Raw genomic sequence first — 20238 nt, 5'->3', positions numbered from 1 at the left:
TACTGTGTATATATATATATATATATATCGTATTGTTAATTTCATTTAAAATAATTGTCTCTTTGAAATATAATTTTACAACAACGATATTATAATTTGTATTGTTTTTTTTTTATCAATTATTTAATATTGCGCCTATTGTTATTTATATTTATATAGATACAATTTTATTGAAAATAAAATAATTAGCAAAAAAGAAAAAATGCATAATTGTAGATGAAAAATAAAATTGTATTATTTTCCTTATGAGTGTCCAGCGTTTTCCGTCAATAACAGTTCAAAAACTTTCCAGAATGGCGCTGGTGTAGACACTTGGTATGGTATGAATGTAGTAATTGTAAATGTATTGTAATTGTTTATTTCTCAATCCTACTGTAATAATATTTGGCGCTTCTTTTGAAATTTACCATGATGCTATTGTGGCGCCACCTCAATTGGTTCAATTTCGACGGACACTTTTCATATATACAGAAATGTTACTCCTTACTTATGAGCATTAAAAAAAAAAAACTACACGTTATATTTGTTATTGAAATGTTTTTTTTTAAGTTGGCAGCACTGCATGCATTGACTTTCACAAATTTAGAAGAAAGTAAGTGGTACCAATGGTACAATGAGTAGTACTGAATGAGTCATGCGCACACCTATACAAGGTAAAGATAAAGAGATATATAAAAGGGAACAACAATAATACTTCTGTTAAAGGGACTACTACTTGAGTGTATACTTTATTTCTATTTTATTCTTTATAATATTTAATTATATTATCCACACAAAATATTCGTCAGGGTACGATAATATGTTGTTGTAAAATATTTTTGATAAAAAAACTAAAAAAAAAGATCAACGACTCATATTTATATTTTAACATTTAAAATGTGCGATGAAGAAGCAAACGTTGAACAAAACGAAAATGATCATCAATTTGACAAAGAAGAAGAGTTCATGTCATTGTTGGATCTTCCAATCGAGGTTTGATTAAACAATTTTATTTATTATACTTTTATAGTACTCTGCGTATGTGTGTGTAAATTAGATTGAATGATTTTTTTTTTTTTCTTGACGTATTTTTCTCTTATTCTTTTGTTATTTTTTCTCTTACATTTTTTGTTTTTTGTTTTTAGATATTTCTTCACATCTGCTCGTTCCTAGATGCGGAAACATTGATGCACAGTTTGAGTTTAGTTTGTAAACAATTTTACGAAGTACTGAACGACGATTTGTTCTGGAAAATGCGAATTAACCAAATATTGCAAAATACTGGCTATCCGATATTGCCTCCTGGTTAGCTCAAATTGATAGCACCTTGTGCCTTGCACGACCAAAATCAATTCTGTAAATAAATATAAACACCATCTATTTACTCCACAAAGTTAAAAAAGAAAAAAAAACATTATTAACAGTGTCGACTTGTTTTGTCAGATTTTTAAGTAAAAAAAAAAAAAAAAAACAACAAGAAAAAAAAAAGAAGAATAATCTTTTATGCTTGATAAAACTAATTTCACAATTATTAACAGAGGTTGCTTTCTAATATTATTGTCAATTGTCTTCGTTTGATGCAACTTTAATTAACCAAATAATCTTTGTATATCTACGCACATTTAAAAAATGAAAACAACAAAAATTACTTTCTTACAAAAAGCACTATTTATAAATATTCAAAGTTTATTCTCAATTCTTCGATTCTGTTTACAGATAAATAAATATATATTTGTGCCAAATTGTTAAAAGTTAATATTATATACTGTTTGTCAAAGTGACCTGTTCGTTTCAGCTGAGGACGATGAACTTTTTTGGAAATTGTCATGCGTAGCCATCGAGAAACAAACTTCATTATGGAAAAATGAAAATTCGATGGAAAAGTTGTCCCTTACAAATGTACAATACAGTACTATAGATGGCCTTCTGTTAATGCACGTGAGTAATTAATAAATAATATAATATAATAATATAACACAAATGATGAATAATAATATGATATTGTTGTTTTCTTTTTTTTTTCTTTTTTTGTGAAGAAAGGAAAAATTTGTATATCTGGAGCAAGAGATCGTTCTTTGGCATGTTGGAGCCTTCCCGTTGAAGAAAACGATCATGTGAGATATACTTGTATTGATTTGGCACATAACGGATGGATATGGGATTTAACAGCGATAGACAACATGGTCTATAGCTGTAGTTGGGATCAAAACATCAAGGCTTGGAATCTTACAACTACTGGTCTTGTCCACTTCAAAACTTATGAGATGTACATGACAACCAAGCTGGTCATTTCTATTGCTCTCATAATGGAAAGGCTGAGCGAGGAAGGCATGAGATTATTCATTCATTCATTCATTCATTCAAATAGTAGATACACGACTAAATGATAATATTACAACAACAACAACAAAAAAAATTCTTTTCTATTGATTTTCTATTTAACTAATTTCTTCTTCTTCTTCTTCTTTTCTTTATTAAATCTCAAGAAAAGAAAATAAAACGTAAAATTTGACAACTTTGGGATGCCAATCGCTCGCTCTGCCAATCGAGACTGTACAAACATATATGCATATTTTGATTAGTTATTTATTATAATACTTAAGCAAACAATGTCTTTCACTTTTTGTAGGATCGTTACAGGTGCTTTGCTTTGTATAGCTTCTTGTCCGGAATTAGCACTCTTCGCTACAGGCTCATTTTGTAAAACAGTATTGGTATTTGATTCAAGATCAGGATATAGTCCTATTGCAAGATATCAACCACATCAAAGAGCCGTTATTAGACTTGCTATGAATTCTGATTATATATTATCTGCAAGTGAGGATAAAACTGTCTCAATATGGGATCAAAGAGTTAGAAGAATCATGAAAACAGTTACAGTAATATTTCTCAATTGAATTTCTATTATATTTTTGTCAAACGAACTTCTTCTACAAACAAACAAAAATGAATTGTTTTTAGATCTCGAAAGAATCATTTCCTATGAGTATGTCGATGCAAACAAATTTGGTATACGTTGGTGATAGTAATGCAAAATTACACGTGTTAGATTTAAAGAGTGGATTTGAACCTGTTAAATGTTACGAGACGGAACATAAGAAAGGAATAACTGGTGTTCATTTTACTCCTGGATGCGTAATAACAAGTTCCATGGATAAAACAGTGAGAATTTCAAGTCCCACTGATCCACCACAAAATCTTACAACTCTGACTTGTGGTTATGGGGAAATAGCTAGTGTATGTATAAAGAAATGTATATTTCAAAAATAGATAATATGATTTATTTTCAATGATATTTTACAGATAGATTATTTGAACAATGTACTTGCTGTGTCTGGTACCGAAGGAATAGAAATTTGGAGACCTCGCGCAAGAACATGATGTTCATGAGTCTTATTATTATTATTATTATTATTTTTATTATTATTCTTATTATTATTATTATTATTATTATTATTATTGCTAAGAACATTTACATTTTTATATTCATTCTACACTCTTACAAGGAATTATATTATTCAAGTATATATTATGATTTAATAAAGGCTTTGCTCTATATATAAGTTTGCTAGGATATAAAAAGACAATATTTTTCTGTTTATTATTTATTTGATAGATCATTGTTTTAATGTAATATTTCATTTCTAATTTTATTGAAAAATTTGACCAAAAAAAAAAAAAACAGATATTATTTCTACGAGTCAATATAATTTTGTTGCAAAACAAATTTATCATGCAATTTATGTTTATTTCAAAATAATTTCTAAATATTAGCTTGTCCAATAAATACAAGCGATTATTGTTTAAACAAATAAATGACAACAAAAATCGCATGAATTTATATTGGGCTAAATTAATATGTTATATATATATATATGTTATGTTATGTTTAAAAATAATTTCTAAATATTAGCTTGTCCAATAAATACAAGTGATTATTGTTTAAACAAATAAATGACAAAAATATCGCATGGATTTATATTGGACAGTCTTAATATGTAGGCATGATACATAAGGTAGATAGAAAGGTAAAAAAAAAAAAAAAAAAGAAAAGAAAAGGGAATAAGAAAACTATCGATTTTGAAAATGCAAAAGAAAATGATATTGGACGAAGGAACGATGGACTGAGGGTCGATCGATAGGCGGCGCTACGATAACCGGAAGTTGCATTCCGCCGTACTAATCAAGGAGCGAATATGAAAACGTTCAATTGTCTTATTGCAACGAATCAACGTAAATCTACAAATATAGACTTGGTAAGATGTATAATGTTCATTGAATTAATTTTAATAATTAAATATTATCATTTCAATTTCAATGAAACAAGTATTTATTATATTTCAAGTTTAATCAACCAACGACAGGAGGGAAAGTGTAACCGGCGGTAGTAGAGGCTATGCTCTCGTGGCACAGTGGTGGGGATAACCGTAGAGAGCTTCCGTTCGTGAGCTCAGAGAAGGCTGGATACATAGATCAGTTGTGCTTATAGACACGATGAAAATGGCGTGGCAACCTCAAGAGGAAGGACTTCGGCAAATCCTTACGCTTCTTAAGGAGTCACAGAGTCCGGATACTGAAACTCAAAGAGCTGTACAGCAAGTATCCTTTTCAATTAATTAACATTTATTTTAAACATCGACTTATTGCCAAATTATTTCGTTGAAGTTTCAAAAATACGGAACGGTTTGTGGTGCCTTTTCCCGGTCGCTTATAAGATATTGGGACGCCGATGAATGCTGTCCAAATAATACGATAGAATAGAAATTTCATATATATATATATATTTTTCTTTTCTCTTCTTTCTATTGATTTTATTCAATTTATTATTTGATCGATTATCGTCCTTCCATAAGAAATAATTTTAATCGTAGCCAAAATGTTCTCTCGTTGATCCTCCCTTCCCCTCCTCTCTCTCTCTCTCTCTCTCTCTCTCCCCCTCCGTCACGTTCACGAATTCTTGCTTCGTCCATTCTGTACGCGAATATATATATATATATATATTGCGCGTACGCTTATGTATGATGATGCGTGCGTGTGTGTGTGCGTGCGTGCGTGCGTTGCCTATGCGTATGAACATGTCAAATCGGCGTGCTTTTGCGCAGCTTGTCATGCTTCGACTTTTATGTTTAATCCGTTATTCGTATTATTTTAATCATTTTTAACGAAATTATTATTATTATTTTATTTTATTTAACTTTTATTATTCAATTCGTATCGATACTTACGCGTCATATTTATTCTCAACATTTATTTTGACTCATCGATTAGTTTTAGAATGAAATGTGTAACAGCGCGTCGATCGTTTTGTTCGTTTCGTTTCATTTAGTTTAGTTTAGTTTCTTTCTCTCATTCTTTCTTTTCTTTTCTTTTCTTTTTCTTTTCTCGAATAATGTTTCAACACGTGTGTGTGAGAGAGAGAGAGAGAGAGAGAGAAAGAGAGAGAGAGAGAGTTTCTACCGCCAAGAAAATATGTTACACGAAATGTCGATTCTCTTGATGCTCATTATATGAACGGTTTTTTTTTTTTTTTTTTTTTATCAGTAAACAATAATCTACCTTTTTTTTTCTAGATACTTCGATATCACTTACAATGTATTTATCTATCTATTTTTTTTCTATTAATTTATATATATATATATATATATGTATACACACACATATATACATTCACAAGTGGAATATACAAATTATATATGGCGGCGGCGTATGTGTCTCTGTCTGTCTGTCTGCTGTGTGCAAATTCCATTTCCTTTCTTTCCCTTTTCTTATATTGAAATAAAATGAAAGAATGTATTTCCTTTTTATTTTACGAATTAATTGTCCTTCTTATTTCAATCAAAATTTATGATTTATTTTATACAGCATATTCTGATGATATATATATATATATATATATAAATAATATTAAGTTTATAAATAACAATTCTTGTATTTTATCAATATTTTTCTATGTATGTATGTGTTATTAATGCATACGCGTGCATCATATATGTTACACGCACTCTTACACGCATATATCCTTTTTTTTTCTTCTTCTTGTGTTAATAATACAAAGAAAAGAAAACTTGAATTTTGTTTTCCTTAATAAATTGTATTAGAAATTGGAAGAACTTAACAAATTTCCAGACTTCAATAATTATCTCATCTTTATCTTGACCAAACTTGTATCTGAAGGTAAGAAAATAATGTCAACATTGTAATAAATGAATTTTTCTTGGGGGGGGGGGGTTGTTGACTGTTGTACTATATGAAAAGAAATAATTGCAATTTGTTGTTTTTCTTGTATTAAGATGAACCTACAAGATCACTCAGTGGGTTAATATTGAAGAACAATGTTAAGGCTCACTTTCATAAATTTATGCCCGAAGTTACCGATTTTATAAAACAAGAATGTTTATCCGCCATTGGAGATCCTTCAGCATTGATTCGTGCTACTGTTGGTATTTTAATTACCACTGTAGCATCGAAGGGTAAGCATAATTTATTACATTACATTAGATTATAAGAAATGATTCAAATGAAATGATATTATACTAAACTAACCTATAAAAACAGGTTCGTTAACAACATGGCCCGAACTATTACCGGCTCTTTGTCAAATGTTGGATTCGCAAGATTACAACGTCTGCGAAGGAGCTTTTGGTGCTCTTCAAAAGATTTGCGAGGACTCCGCTGAGATATTAGATTCTGATGCACTCAATAGACCATTGAACGTTTTAATTCCAAAATTCTTGCAATTTTTCAGACATACAAGTCCAAAAATTAGATCACATGCAATAGCTTGCGTTAATCAATTCATAATCACTCGTACACAGGCACTTATGTTACATATAGATAGTTTTCTGGACAATCTCTTCCATTTAGCTTCTGACGATGATCCTGATGTCAGAAAAAATGTTTGCAGGTATTGCTAGAACGAAAATGAATTTTTTTGTTTTTCTTTCCTTTCCTTTCCCTGAAAAACGAAATTTGAAAATTATGCTATGAAATTATTTTCAAAGGGCTCTAGTAATGTTGCTTGAAGTTCGAATGGATAGATTACTTCCAAATATGCATAACATAATAGAGTACATGTTAATGAGAACTCAAGATCAAGATGAAGGAGTTGCATTAGAAGCTTGCGAATTTTGGCTTTCTTTGGCAGAACAACAAATCTGTAAAGATGCACTTCTTCCCCATTTGACGCGATTAGTGCCCATTTTGGTAAATGAATTTATTTTTCAACAATATGAAGACAAATCAATATTAACATAGAAGAAATAAACGGTGTTTCTTTTTCTAAACAGGTACGAGGTATGAAATACTCTGAAATTGATATAATACTTCTCAAAGGAGATGTAGAAGAAGACGAAATGATCCCGGATAGAGAGGAAGATATACGACCAAGGTTTCATAAATCTAAAACACATCATTCGCATCATTCCAATATGAACAAACACTCAGATGAAAATGGTGGAGATGATGATGATATTGATGGTGAAGATGGATCTGATGATGACTCGTCACTCAGTGATTGGAATTTACGAAAATGCTCAGCAGCCGCATTAGATATGTTAGCAAATGTATTCAGAGAAGAACTTTTGCCAGTTTTAGTGCCTATCTTGAAGGAAACTTTGTTCCATCAAGATTGGGAAATCAAAGAATCTGGCATATTGGCTCTTGGAGCTATCGCTGAAGGTACAATCATTTATTATGTGCAAATATTTTTAGATTTTTTTACTACGGCTCACAATCAGTCCGATACACACGTCTTTAAGTCAACGAATTACCTTATACCGCCATCTGTTAGAATCTTATCGAATTAACAGAAATAATCATGACTCTAATTAATTAATAAACAAATCATTCGATTATAAATTGATATATAAACTATCCTATCTTTCAAGTTGAATGAAACTGCATACAGTGTGGAAAATTTGATTAAAATCAGTTCAGTAGTTTAGGAGTCCATTGCGAACAAACAACGTGACACGTAATTTAAATATATATTAAGAAGATAGAGTATCAATAATATATTTATATTTATTTTTATAGGATGCATGAGTGGAATGATTCCACATTTATCAGAGCTAATACCATACTTAATTAGCTGTCTCAGCGATAAAAAAGCACTCGTGCGTGCTATTACTTGTTGGACTTTAAGTCGTTATGCTCATTGGGTTTGTTCTCAGCCACACGATACCCATTTAAAACCTTTAATGACAGAACTTCTTAAAAAGGTACTAGATGGTAACAAACGTGTCCAAGAAGCGGCATGTTCAGCATTTGCTACGTTGGAAGAAGAGGCTTGTACAGAATTAGTACCCTATCTTGGATTTATTCTTGAGACGCTTGTTTTTGCTTTTAGTAAGTATTTGAAAATATTACTGATGGAATTTATTTTGTTAATTACTAATAAAATTAATCGAACTTTTCTTTTAGGTAAATATCAGCATAAAAATCTTTTAATATTATATGACGCAATCGGCACATTAGCCGACTCAGTGGGCCATCATTTAAACAAACCAGATTATATAAATCTTCTGATGCCACCATTGATCACCAAATGGAATGTTTTAAAGGATGAAGATAAGGATCTTTTCCCATTATTGGAATGTCTATCTTCAGTTGCAACTGCATTAAGATCTGGATTTTTACCATATTGTGAACCAGTTTACAAGTAAATCTTTATATATCAATAATATTTGATTATTTGAACACATATATATATATATATATATACTACATGTAAAAATGATTGTTTTTTATAGGCGATGTGTATCCTTAGTAGAACAAACATTAAATCAACATATGGCGAGTACACAAAGTCCAGAACAGTTTGATGCACCTGATAAAGATTTTATGATAGTAGCATTAGATCTTCTCAGTGGTTTGGCTGAAGGATTGGATGGACATATGGAACGTTTAGTTGTTAACAGCAACGTAATGCAATTATTATATCAATGCATGCAAGATGGAATGCCAGAAGTTAGACAAAGCAGCTTTGCTTTATTAGGAGACCTTACAAAAGCATGTTTTCAACATGTTTTACCCTGCATACGTAAGTATTATATAATTTCTTTAATCATTTATGAATATCTAATAAATCATTTATTTATATATTTTCTGCAGCTGACTTTATGCCGATACTTGGACAAAATTTAAATCCTGAATTTATATCTGTGTGTAATAATGCAACGTGGGCTATTGGAGAAATTTCTATAAAACTTGGTAAATTTTGGTTTATCTTGTAATTTTGTATTCATTTACGAGAATTTTGTTATCTACGACGAACGATACTAAAATAATCTTTCTCTTTTTTTTCTGTCTCTCTCTCTCTCTCTCTCTCTCTTTCTTTCTGTTCCATTTTTGTTAGGATCTGACACAAGTGCATATATTCCACTGATATTGACTCAACTAATCAACATAATCAACCGGCCAAATACACCAAAAACGCTGTTGGAAAATACCGGTAAGTTTTAACATATTGTCTCTAAATTATATTTAGTATTTTGCTTAACAGCTTATATATACATATATATGGGGCATTACTACTCATAATTATTGGAGAGTGTATCGTGAAGTTCCTTTAGCAGTGTTATCTTTAATCTATTATTATTATTATTTTTTTTTTTTTTTAAGGTATAATATATAATAATCCTCCATGTACATACATAGGAAAATCATATCAATGTAAATTACGTTTGAATATAGTTCCAAAGGTTTTTCAATATTTTGTACATACAAAAAGTCATTTTACATATTTAAAAATTACAAAAAAAAATTGATTACACAGAACATCTCGTGGTGTGTTAGATGGATTGAAAATTTTAGGTGCATATTATATTTTTTTTGTTTAGAAATTAATTTCACATAAAAAAAAAAAAAAAAAAGATAAACCACAACACAAATCAATGATTTAGGATGGTGGTTGTATATATATAAATATAACCACGCTTGCACGTTTATAAGCAAATTAAATTACTAGTATTTGTCTATTATTATTATTATTATTATTATTATTATTATTATTATTATTATTATTATTATTATTATCATTATTATTATTACCTAATTTAGTGGTGTGCGATTGCCTGCAGGCTTTGGTATGGCTGTATTGCCATAGAAACATACAGTAATTCAGTATATTATTATGCTTGCATCTACTAAGTCCCAAATTATTTATCCAACAATTGTTTAAATTGGCCTTTTTAATTATATACAAAATCATGATAAGAAATTTGGTTCTGTATTCTTCTTAGTTATTATTAATTTATCTCTCTCTCTCTCTCTCTCTCTATACATATATATATATATATATATTAACATTTATTGGTTAGAATTCATATATATTTATATTATTCATATATATATCGGTTTGAAAAAAAAACAAAAAATCATATGGGCTCGCACGCTGCTATCTAATTTTGATTATTGTTTCAGCAGCTACAATATAGCACGGTATTGCCTATGTTCACTGTCGGTATCTCTCTCTCTCTCTCTCTCTCTCTCTCTCTTTCTTTCTTTCTTTCTCATATGTTCACCTGTGTTTCCCACTGTCTTTATTGATTGTCGATATTTATAATTAATTAATTAATTATGATTAATTATGACTTATATTAAATTAAAAAAGTTAATTAAATTTTTATACGACAACAACATATATATTCGCCTGAGTTTTAATCGTTGGTTCACTATCAGTTTGTCTTATTGTTTGTGTTTCCGGTCACTTCACTACACTTCACTTGTCTACTTACCGAAAACGAAATGAAAACTGTAGCCATAACGATCGGTCGCCTAGGTTATGTGTGTCCCCACGACGTCGCCCCCACGTTACAGGATTTTGTCCGACAGTGGTGTGTAAATTTCTTTATTATTATTATTATATTCTATTAATTATTATATTACCTTTTCTATTTTTTTTTTTTGTTTTTTTTTTTATTAGCACTTTATTATTATTCTTCTTATTATTATTATTATTCTTATGATTATTATTATTCTTATTATTATTATTATTATTATCTTTATTATTATTATGATTATTATTATTATTATTATTATACATTATTCCCAAAATCCTGAAAACATCGCATCAAATGCTGCAAATAACTATTACGTAAGATTATTATTAAGGGATTTATTATTATCAATGTTTATATATGTGGGACGAGTGCCTCCATGTCAAACTTATCGGGTATTCGTGAGAAGGATTGGTCGGTGGGCCCTGGATAACTCAATTGGTTAAAAAGAGAAGTCGCCCGAAAAGCGAAAAATCCGTGGTTCGAGTCCCCGGTCCAGTCAATCCAGCGGTCCAATTTTTTTCACGAATCCCACATATATATATATATATATTTTCGCAGCAATGGTGTGTGTACTACAAAAAAAAAAAAAAAAAACACATAATTTTATTCTTAGCGAGTGAGGAGAGTTTTAATATAATTTTGCGAATGATGAGCATACCTTTTAAGATTTAGTGGCAACTTGCTCAATGGTTTATGCAGCATTTTTTATTCTTATATACTTAGGTTGGAACTTAAATAATTGCAACTATTTATTCACAACTAAAACAAAAGAGTTACATGTTTGCACCTGTTACTTGTCCTTCAAAGTAGTCACCAGCGTTGTGTAGTACCCGTTAGCAGAGCCTGTTCTGTTGATGGTGCGAATTGAACGGTCTTACTGCTTGTCGAATCTCTCGAACCAAAACTGAAACATCAATTCAATGAATGCCATCATTATGGGTCACCGTGAAAGTTGAAAGTGCGTCAGAGCCCCCAGTATGTTGGAAGTTATGGTGATTCCACCATTTCCATTTGCTTTAGAACTGTTCCAGAGATTCGACAGGCAGTAGATCGCCGTTCCATTCGCACCATCAACAGAACAGGCTCTGCTAACGGGTTCTACACAACGTTGGTGATTACTTTAAAGGATAGTAACAGGTGCAAACATGAGCATGGCATGGCTCAGTTGGTAAAGCGCTCGACTCCCACCCGGAGTTCGCGGGTTTGAGTCCCCCGCTCTCCGACATCGAACGTTGGGACGGACATGTTTGCTCGTGTCGTGGCTTTGGGATCGCGGGCGTCAGAAATGAATGTCCCTGGGACCACCACCGCCAATATTCGACGTGGTGGGCTCGGGGAGGGGACCGGACTGCTGTGCTTCGCACAGGGACGGGGTTGCCTGCGGGACCACCACAATAATAGGTGCTTCCCGCAAGGGGCTCGGACACAATGGTCCAAGGACTGAGCGCCCGGGATAACAAACTACACGAAAAATAAAAAGAACAAGTGCAAACAGGCACAAACTCCTTTTTTATCGGTTGTGAATAATAAATAGTTGCCACTATTTAAGTTCTAACCTACGTATATATATTTATTTATTTATTTATTTATTTTTTTTTTTAACATTTCATTCATAAATATATTATCACTTTTCATTTGCCTACCATGCAAGTATGATGATGTTGTATGCTCTTAAATATTATGTACTCAAAAATTATTATGATATACACGGGGGTAGGTTTACATTTGTCACCTTTTATTTTTTTTTAATTAAGTCGGTTCAATCACTTATAGCCTGTATATTATTATTATTTTTTTTTTATTATTATTATTATTATTATTATTTATTAATCCTGTCTTGCATCGAATAAGTTAGGTAAATGTTTTTTCAGTTTTGAATAATTTTTGGTTTCTTTCAAGTAGGTTTTGTAGCTTCAATTGAAGATATTTGTGCATGTAGATAATTATATTGCCAATTTGGTATTTGTATTACAAATATTTCTTGCAGTAGTAGTTTAATTATCTAGGTATTATTATTATTATTATTATTATTATTATCATTACTCTCTCTCTAATAGCTATATTGTTGCTAAAGATAATATAATACAGTTTTTAGAAGGCCAAAACGAAACGTAGGTAATTGTCAAATGTAAACCCAGCCTTTAAATTCACAATTGTATTTAAAAAAAAAAAAAACGACGCCAGTTAATTTAAACAATAATTAATTACTACTTCATACGTTTAAGCAAATATTTCATAAGACTTACTGGCCTCGTGAAAAAAAGAAATCAAATTATTATGCCTCATCTAATGCTATTTTATAAGAGATTGGGTCAATTATGAAATGTTTCAATGAATATTACAATTAAATGGCTATTTTTTCATCTCAATTTTAGCCATGTAATCATCATCCATTTTTAATATATATATATATATATTTATATGTATATGATGTTACCTTTAAAAATGTATAATTCAATGAATGCATGAACAATCTAGGTCTAGAAATAAGTGTTTAAAGGAAAGCACATCTAACATTTTAATTATACACTTCAACTAGTTGTTTTAGGAAATAACTAGGTTAAATATAAATTCACGAATGATTAATTAGTTTAAAGTATAAGATTGAAATTTGATCCGTTCTTATTTCTTCCTTTACTTTTTTAACCCGTAAAGTGCACATGGGGGTGTTTGACACACCCAACGTGTTTGAACGCGTCTCCTGAAACCGCTATTTAATATTTAGAGATCAAAAATTTGTGTTGGGGTGTCAAACACCCCATGTGCACTTTAAGGGTTGAAAATCAATGTTCTTATTAATTGTGTTGTTTTGTCGAATCTAACCTAAAATTCAAATCTCAATTTAATACTTTTACTGATGATTAGCGTAGTTATTTCTTAGTTTAGTTAATTATTTTATGAATTAATGAATTTCACGTTTCAATGGTAACTTATACATATATACATATATACAAATAAATAAACATTTATAAAAAAAAGTACATTACTTGAAAGGAAAATTTTCAATATATAAAATGTAGAAGAAATAATTGTTTATATAACAAAAAGAAATAATTGTTTACTTACGAATGATATTTTATATGTATATTATGTGTCTGATCAATGTACTTTTTTTTTTTTTTCAAAGGTATTATCTAACCGAGACTATCAAACAAGTTTGCTTAATCTTTATTTGTTAATTATTATTATTAGGTGTACATCTTTACGGACAATAAGAGATAACGAAGAAAAAGATTCAGCATTCAGAGGTATGTGCCAAATGGTCACAGTTAATCCAGCTGGCGTTGTCAATGACTTCATATACTTTTGCGACGCCATTGCATCATGGGCTACACCGAGGGATGACTTGAAAGATATGTTTCACAAAGTACGTTAACATATTATTATTATATTTAACACTTAGCCGACCACGGTTTCCACCATGCTCGAACAACCCAAATTACGCTGTCCACCACGCAGGTTTTTCGTAACCCTGACGCGACGCGGTATTTGAAATCAGTGCCCGGGTCCCTTGCGGGGAGCACCTATCATTGTGGTGGTCCCACGGGCAGCCCCGTCCCCCGTGCGAAGCGCAGCAGTCCAGTCCCCCCTGAGCCCACCACGTCAAATGTTGGCGGTGGTAGTCCCAAGGACATTCATTTCTAACGCCCACGATCCCAAAGCCACAACAACGAGCAGGCATGTCTGTCCCAACGTTCGATGTCGAAGAGCGGGGACTCGGAACCCGCGAACTCCGGGTGGGAATCAAGCGCTCTACCGACTGACCCATGCCATCCATGCTCATTTGAAAATTATTTACTATATAGATAAATAAACGAAAACAAAATAAAAATCCCCCTGATCGGGTTGGGCACTGATCATCTACATTGAAACGCGGAGATCTCTCCCGATCGGTCGGCTAAGTGTTAATTAACTTTTTCTTTCCATTAGCGAGATACGTTCTAAATAAATGAATGCAATGTGTGTCTGTGTGTTTGTATAGATTCTACATGGATTTAAGAATCAAGTGGGTCCAGAAAATTGGAAACGGTTTTCAGATCAATTTCCGTTGCCGCTTAGTGAACGCCTTCACAATATGTATGGCGTTTGAGCAAACCCGCCTAAATGTGGTAAGCAATGTAAAATGAAATAATTATACAAGATTCGCATTTCTTTTTTTTCTGGATTATCATCTAACATTGTAATATTACTTTTTCAGAAGGCCGCTTTAAGGGGCAGGCCGAATGGGGTTGGGCGGGCTATAAAATCGTGGGTGGACAGGGTGGGTGGGTGAAACCACGGCCTCTTCTCATCATTATCGTTGTCGTTAGTGTGTGTCTTGGTCATCGGTGGAATATCAAGGGGAATAGAAAAATGTCCGTGATTGTTAATTGCATTAAAGCAATGAAACATAAATGGCATTAATGAAAGATAAGTAAAGCAGCGACATAAGAAGAAGAAGAAGAAGAAGAAGAAGAAGAAAGAAGAAGAAGAAGAAGAAGAAGAAGAAAGAGGATATACAAACGACAAATAAAAATCAGTTGGCCGAACAGAATAAGTGGGTGGGAGGGTGGGATTGGGTCTTATATTAATGGGAGGGAGTAATATTTGTGACCATCAACAACAACCACGTATAAACGCGAATGTATCGTACGCATAATGCCCGCAAAAACGTACTGCATTCAGTGATACCTTAATTTTAGCAAAATGTATATGCTGGATACTGCTCCGTTTCCATTAGCGCTATAATAAAACACCGTTGTCGAGTGTTTAAACTCTCGCGTATCGAAAGGAGACACAAAAATAAAAAAAATAAAAAAAATGGCTGGCGAATCCAACAACAAGAACAACAACTCTAAGCCCAGCAGCTACTATATTATATAAATATACACATACTAATTAACCAACTATGATTAGTTGGGTGATAGTAAAAGCGTAGATCTCACGTTATAGAGCATGCTAAACTACTGTGATCGAAAATTTATATGTTAAGGATCAATCAATGTTGTTTGTTTGTTTGTTTTGCTTTTTTTTTTTTTTTTTTTTTTTTTTTAATTTCTTTTTGAAAATAACAAGAGATATAAATAGAAAAGAGAGGTGCATATCTATTTAAATGAGTTTATATAATAGAGAGTCTTATAGAACAAAGGTATAGAAGATACTTATTTACTTATTGCTAATGCTACAAAAAAAAAAAAAAAATAGTAGAAAAAGAAGTATGTTGTGTAGTAGAAATTTCATATAGTGTTGTACAAATGAGAAGAGAAGAAGGTTTTTCCAAGAGTATATATGTATTTTTATACGTTTAAAACTTGATGGGATATATTATTATAAAATAATGCAGAAGAAGAAAAAGTAAAGTAAAGAAAAGATATAAGTGCCATTCCGTTCGTTCTGAACCTCTTGAAGTAGTTTTTTTTTTCTGCTTACTTTTTAATCCTCTCTCTTGGATAATTGTGATATTAGGTTTATATATATAACACTACATTTTTCTCGTCACGTTTCAAGTATGTTGAAGACAAAAAAAAAATGATACATATGTATGTATATATGTATGCAAATTATTAATAACCGGGACATAATTTTTTTTTTCTTGTTTGTTTTTTTTTTTTTTTTTTTTTTTTTTTTTTTTAATCGACAGACAATTTTGTGATTTATTAGTATTTCTCTTCTTTGGTTTTTTTTTTCTTTTTTTTTTTTTTTTTTTTTAAATAATATTTTTTGTTAACAATATTAAAATTAGGATCATCATTTAATAATATATTAGTGTAAGTAATATATATAGTTAATGCATTTTTTTTCTGCTTTTTTTTTTTTTTTAGATTCACTGTTTTATTTTTTTTTTTTTTTTTTTTTTTTTTGTTATCGCTGATAAATCATATTATTTTTCAAATATATACTTTTTTTTCTTCTTTTCTCTCTCTTATTATCAATCACAAGTTATATAATATGTTATTTAATTTGCAAATACTACAACATTATTATTAATTATTATTATTAATTATTATTATTATTATTATTACTATTATTGGAATAATTATTTACAGAAAAAATTCACAGAGTTTTTGAATCTATGACGTGATATCTATCGCAATACTAATTTTTACGTGCTCTATTTATAATGATCTCTCCTTAAATTGATTTTTAAAAATCTTCTTCATATTAATGTGAAATCTTTATGTTCTTTTTTTTTTTTTTTTTTTTTTTTTTTTTTTTTTGGTTTCTTTATTTTTAAACAAACAACAACAACAACAAAGGACAAAAAAAATATTAAAAAACAACAATTTGAGCGCAGAGACTGTCTCATTCCAGTCCAGATGTTTGGGCTAATTTAAACGAAAAATAAAAAAAAAAATAAAAAACATTAAAAAAAAATAATAGAAAAAAAAAAGAAAAAACAAAATCAAAGCGAGCACTTTTTTTTACTGTACAAGAAGGATGGATGCGCTTTTTATCATCTCTCTCACACCATCAGCGTTCAAAATTTCTTAGGAAAAAAAAAAAACAAAAAAACAACAACCAAAAATACTGTGACAAAATACTGTATTAATTACAATTATAAGATATATATATATATATAGATATATATATATGTCAAATGTGAAAATATTATGCTGATGCGACATTCGATAAACAAAAAAAAGAAAAGGGGGGGAAACTACAAAAATGAAAAGAAAAAACATATGATTAAAAGAAAAAAAAAAGAAAAAAAAGATTATTTCTACAACTTTTATTATTAAATATTTTAATTTGTATTTTTATTTTTACTTTTCTCTCTCTCTCTCTCTCTCTCTCTCTCTCTCTCTCTCTCTCTCTCTCTCTCTCTCTCTCTCTCTCCCATTAATTCATCTGTCTATATCTCTTTCTCTTTCTCTCTCTTGTATCTACCTAAAAAAGGAGTAAAACAATGTGAAAACAAGAAGAAAGGAAAAGAAAAAATAAAAGGAGAGGAGAGAATAATAAATGTAATGCTAAAAAAAAAAAAAAAAAAAAATCAACTGACCATCCTCGAGTCATTTGTTGTAAATGAGAGAGTACGAAAAAAGAATTAAAAACAAAAGAAAGGAGGAATAAAAATTTGCGCGGCGGGTGAGTTTACAAGGGAGAGAGGTTTTAATTATAAAAAAAAAAAAAAAAAAAAAAAAAAAAAAAGACAAGTGTGTAACAATATTTTTGGTATGATTCAAAATACAGTCAGTCCAGTCAGTCAGTCAGTCAGTCAGTTAGTCGTTTGATCAGAGAGGAGAGAAATAAGAGGATTTATTATTTTTCCGAGTGATGATTTTATTTTAATACTCTAACTCTCATTATTATTAAATAAAATAGAATTTCTCAATCGTTTCAATTTAAAAAAAAAACAAAAACAAACTGTAATAATAGATGAAATTTTACATACGATTGAAATTAATTGCTGTTGCTGCGCCGAGAAAACAAAAAAAGAAAAAAAAAAACAGAAAAAAAATATTTCTAGCTCCCCTCGTTGTGTCTCTCGTCTTTAGAAAATCCCTGATTGCACTTTTCGTGAAAGGAACACACAAACAAAACAAAACCAAAACAAAAAATATAAATATCAATATAATAATTCTTTTATTATCCTTTTTATACATTTCGACAGATGCAAGATAAGAAATCTTATAAATAAATACAAAAAATACATATACATACATACATATATATATATATATATGTATGAAAATAAATTATTATATATACAGCCTCTTTTTCGTCCGTGCAAGAGAATAAAAAATAAATTAATGCATGTTCAAGAAGATATGTGTGTGTGTGTGTGTGTGTGTGTTTGTAAGGTCGTGGCTATTTCTTTGACTTTATCCAAGTTTTGTTATATACATATATATATATATATATAGATAGATAGATTGATTGGCTATATTTGGTCCTTTCCTTACCCTCTACGCCATTTTTGTGATATTAATATTTTTTATATTACTTATTATATATGTATATATATATATATATATATATATATATGTAAGAACTTGGATTAGAAAAAGCAAAACCACCAAAAGCCCCACATTTGTTACACTGCTCGACAAGGGGTGGGGAGGGGGAGGGGGAGATGATCCAATCTGCTAAATTCAATGATTTTATATTTCTTCCCTTTTCTTTTTTTTTATTATTATTATTATCGAGAGAGAGAGGTATATATATATATACGTCCTATTCATTTACATTATTAATTATGATACATGATAAAAAAAAATATTAAAAATACGATGAATATATATTATTATAAATCATATTTATTGAAGAATCATAATTGTTTTAACCAGTTAAGTGTTGCGCAAGATTTGTGCGCAGAGTAGTAGTGCGCGCGCTCTGGTGTGTGTCGCGATAATCAAGCGATGACGGTTATAGTCGTCAAACACGTTTAACTGGTTAAACGAATCATTGTTTTAATAGAATTTTTTAATTAGAAATGATCATTTAAGAGATTCTATACTTATCATCAGAGATGATGATGATGATGATGATAATAATAAAATGAAATCATATTGAAATCAAATAGAAATTCTTCGCGAGTGTGATAATACATTTTAACGTACTTTTTTGAAATCGACTTTTTTTTTTTTTTTTATTCTTCTGTACATCTTAATAATAACTTCATATCATTTTTCCTTCACTTTTTATTAATCTCAAAGGCTTATATATTTTTATACAATTATCTGTAGTATATTTATATTTATATGTATATATATACACACACACAAAACTAAAAAAAAAAAGAAGAAAAAAAACAGAAAAAGTTTGCTTGTATTTTTGTCTGCTGTCGCGATTGTCAAAAGCAAAAAAAAAAGAAAAGGAAAGAAAGAAAAGAATTCAAATTCAAATTCAATTTTATTCGTACACAATCAATCCAAGTAATACACATATATACATGTGTATATTTTATTTATATATATATATATATATATGAAAAGAAAAACAAATTTTGAATTTTCCCATCAGAAGTTTGAAATGAATTTTCTTCGTTAAAATTTGTCTTAAAGAAAAATATAATTATTTCGATAAAAATGACCCTGTCGAGTTATGTAATATTTATGCGGCTTATTTTGAACAATTATCATACTCGATATTGTCATATAGAAGTTGAGGAAGAGAAAGAAGATGAAGAAAATAAATACTGAAAAAGAACATACAAAAATTCTAATTATAAACGCAAAATAAACGCGAGAGAGAGAGAGAGAGAGAGAGTAAGTAAGTAAGTAAGTAAAAGTGTGTCAATGAGAAAAACAGAGAGAAAAAACAAACACAGAGATTGAAATAAAAAAAAAAAGGGGAAAAACCAAAAATGGTGAAATGGAAAACAACAAAAACACAATTATCTATTTATACATGATCATCTTAAAAAAAAATGAAAAAAAAAAATAAGATACATATTGTATAATGGAGAAAGTGAAAAAAAAAAACAAAAAAAAAAAAAACCAACCAACAAAAGTTGAATTAAATATATTTGAAAATTTCATGTTTTTTCTATTGC

At 30.0% G+C, this 20238-nt stretch overlaps 2 protein-coding genes across 3 annotated transcripts; both read left to right on the top strand.

The window, feature by feature from the left end:
* The first annotated feature begins 226 nt into the window (after positions 1 to 226).
* On the top strand, positions 227 to 3568 carry LOC107072729 (F-box/WD repeat-containing protein 9). The gene is made up of 7 exons (XM_015332901.2): positions 227 to 972; positions 1125 to 1284; positions 1775 to 1917; positions 2016 to 2245; positions 2609 to 2858; positions 2941 to 3216; positions 3283 to 3568. Exons 1-7 carry the CDS (start codon positions 877 to 879, stop codon positions 3358 to 3360), a joined length of 1233 nt encoding a protein of 410 aa, XP_015188387.1. The 5' UTR covers positions 227 to 876; the 3' UTR covers positions 3361 to 3568.
* A 386-nt stretch (positions 3569 to 3954) lies between these two features.
* Tnpo (transportin 1) lies at positions 3955 to 17733 on the top strand. 2 transcript variants are annotated; one of them, XM_015332898.2, is made up of 16 exons: positions 3967 to 4235; positions 4325 to 4578; positions 6078 to 6153; positions 6270 to 6449; positions 6535 to 6883; positions 6981 to 7182; positions 7266 to 7656; positions 8014 to 8325; positions 8401 to 8638; positions 8730 to 9019; positions 9091 to 9189; positions 9335 to 9430; positions 10739 to 10814; positions 13953 to 14127; positions 14743 to 14869; positions 14959 to 17733. In XM_015332898.2, the coding sequence occupies exons 2-15, from the start codon at positions 4474 to 4476 to the stop codon at positions 14848 to 14850; spliced, it is 2697 nt and encodes an 898-aa protein (XP_015188384.1). In that variant the 5' UTR covers positions 3967 to 4235; positions 4325 to 4473; the 3' UTR covers positions 14851 to 14869; positions 14959 to 17733. The 2 variants fall into 2 exon arrangements, with proteins under 2 accessions (XP_089026117.1, XP_015188384.1); XM_089169991.1 differs by lacking the exons at positions 10739 to 10814; positions 14743 to 14869; positions 14959 to 17733 and having other exon boundaries at positions 3955 to 4235; positions 13953 to 14121.
* Positions 17734 to 20238: the final 2505 nt, after the last annotated feature.

The sequence above is a fragment of the Polistes dominula genome, unplaced genomic scaffold (assembly GCF_049000335.1).
Source record: "Polistes dominula isolate Pdom_NZ unplaced genomic scaffold, Pdom_raw_medaka contig_15, whole genome shotgun sequence".
Taxonomy (NCBI): Eukaryota; Metazoa; Arthropoda; class Insecta; order Hymenoptera; family Vespidae; genus Polistes; species Polistes dominula.
This window is presented reverse-complemented; position numbering and strand designations above follow the sequence as displayed.

What these genes read in the sequence shown, in the direction of transcription:
- LOC107072729 (XM_015332901.2), top strand. Translation starts at nt 877, where the DNA reads ATGTGCGATGAAGAAGCAAACGTTGAACAAAACGAAAATGATCATCAA. An exon ending in TGTTGGATCTTCCAATCGAG is followed by an intron (nt 973 to 1,124) that starts GTTTGATTAAAC and finishes TTTTGTTTTTAG; the next exon opens with ATATTTCTTCACATCTGCTC. An exon ending in GTTATGGGGAAATAGCTAGT is followed by an intron (nt 3,217 to 3,282) that starts GTATGTATAAAG and finishes GATATTTTACAG; the next exon opens with ATAGATTATTTGAACAATGT.
- Tnpo (XM_015332898.2), top strand. Translation starts at nt 4,474, where the DNA reads ATGAAAATGGCGTGGCAACCTCAAGAGGAAGGACTTCGGCAAATCCTT. An exon ending in GTCAGAAAAAATGTTTGCAG is followed by an intron (nt 6,884 to 6,980) that starts GTATTGCTAGAA and finishes TTATTTTCAAAG; the next exon opens with GGCTCTAGTAATGTTGCTTG. An exon ending in CAGGATTTTGTCCGACAGTG is followed by an intron (nt 10,815 to 13,952) that starts GTGTGTAAATTT and finishes TATTATTATTAG; the next exon opens with GTGTACATCTTTACGGACAA.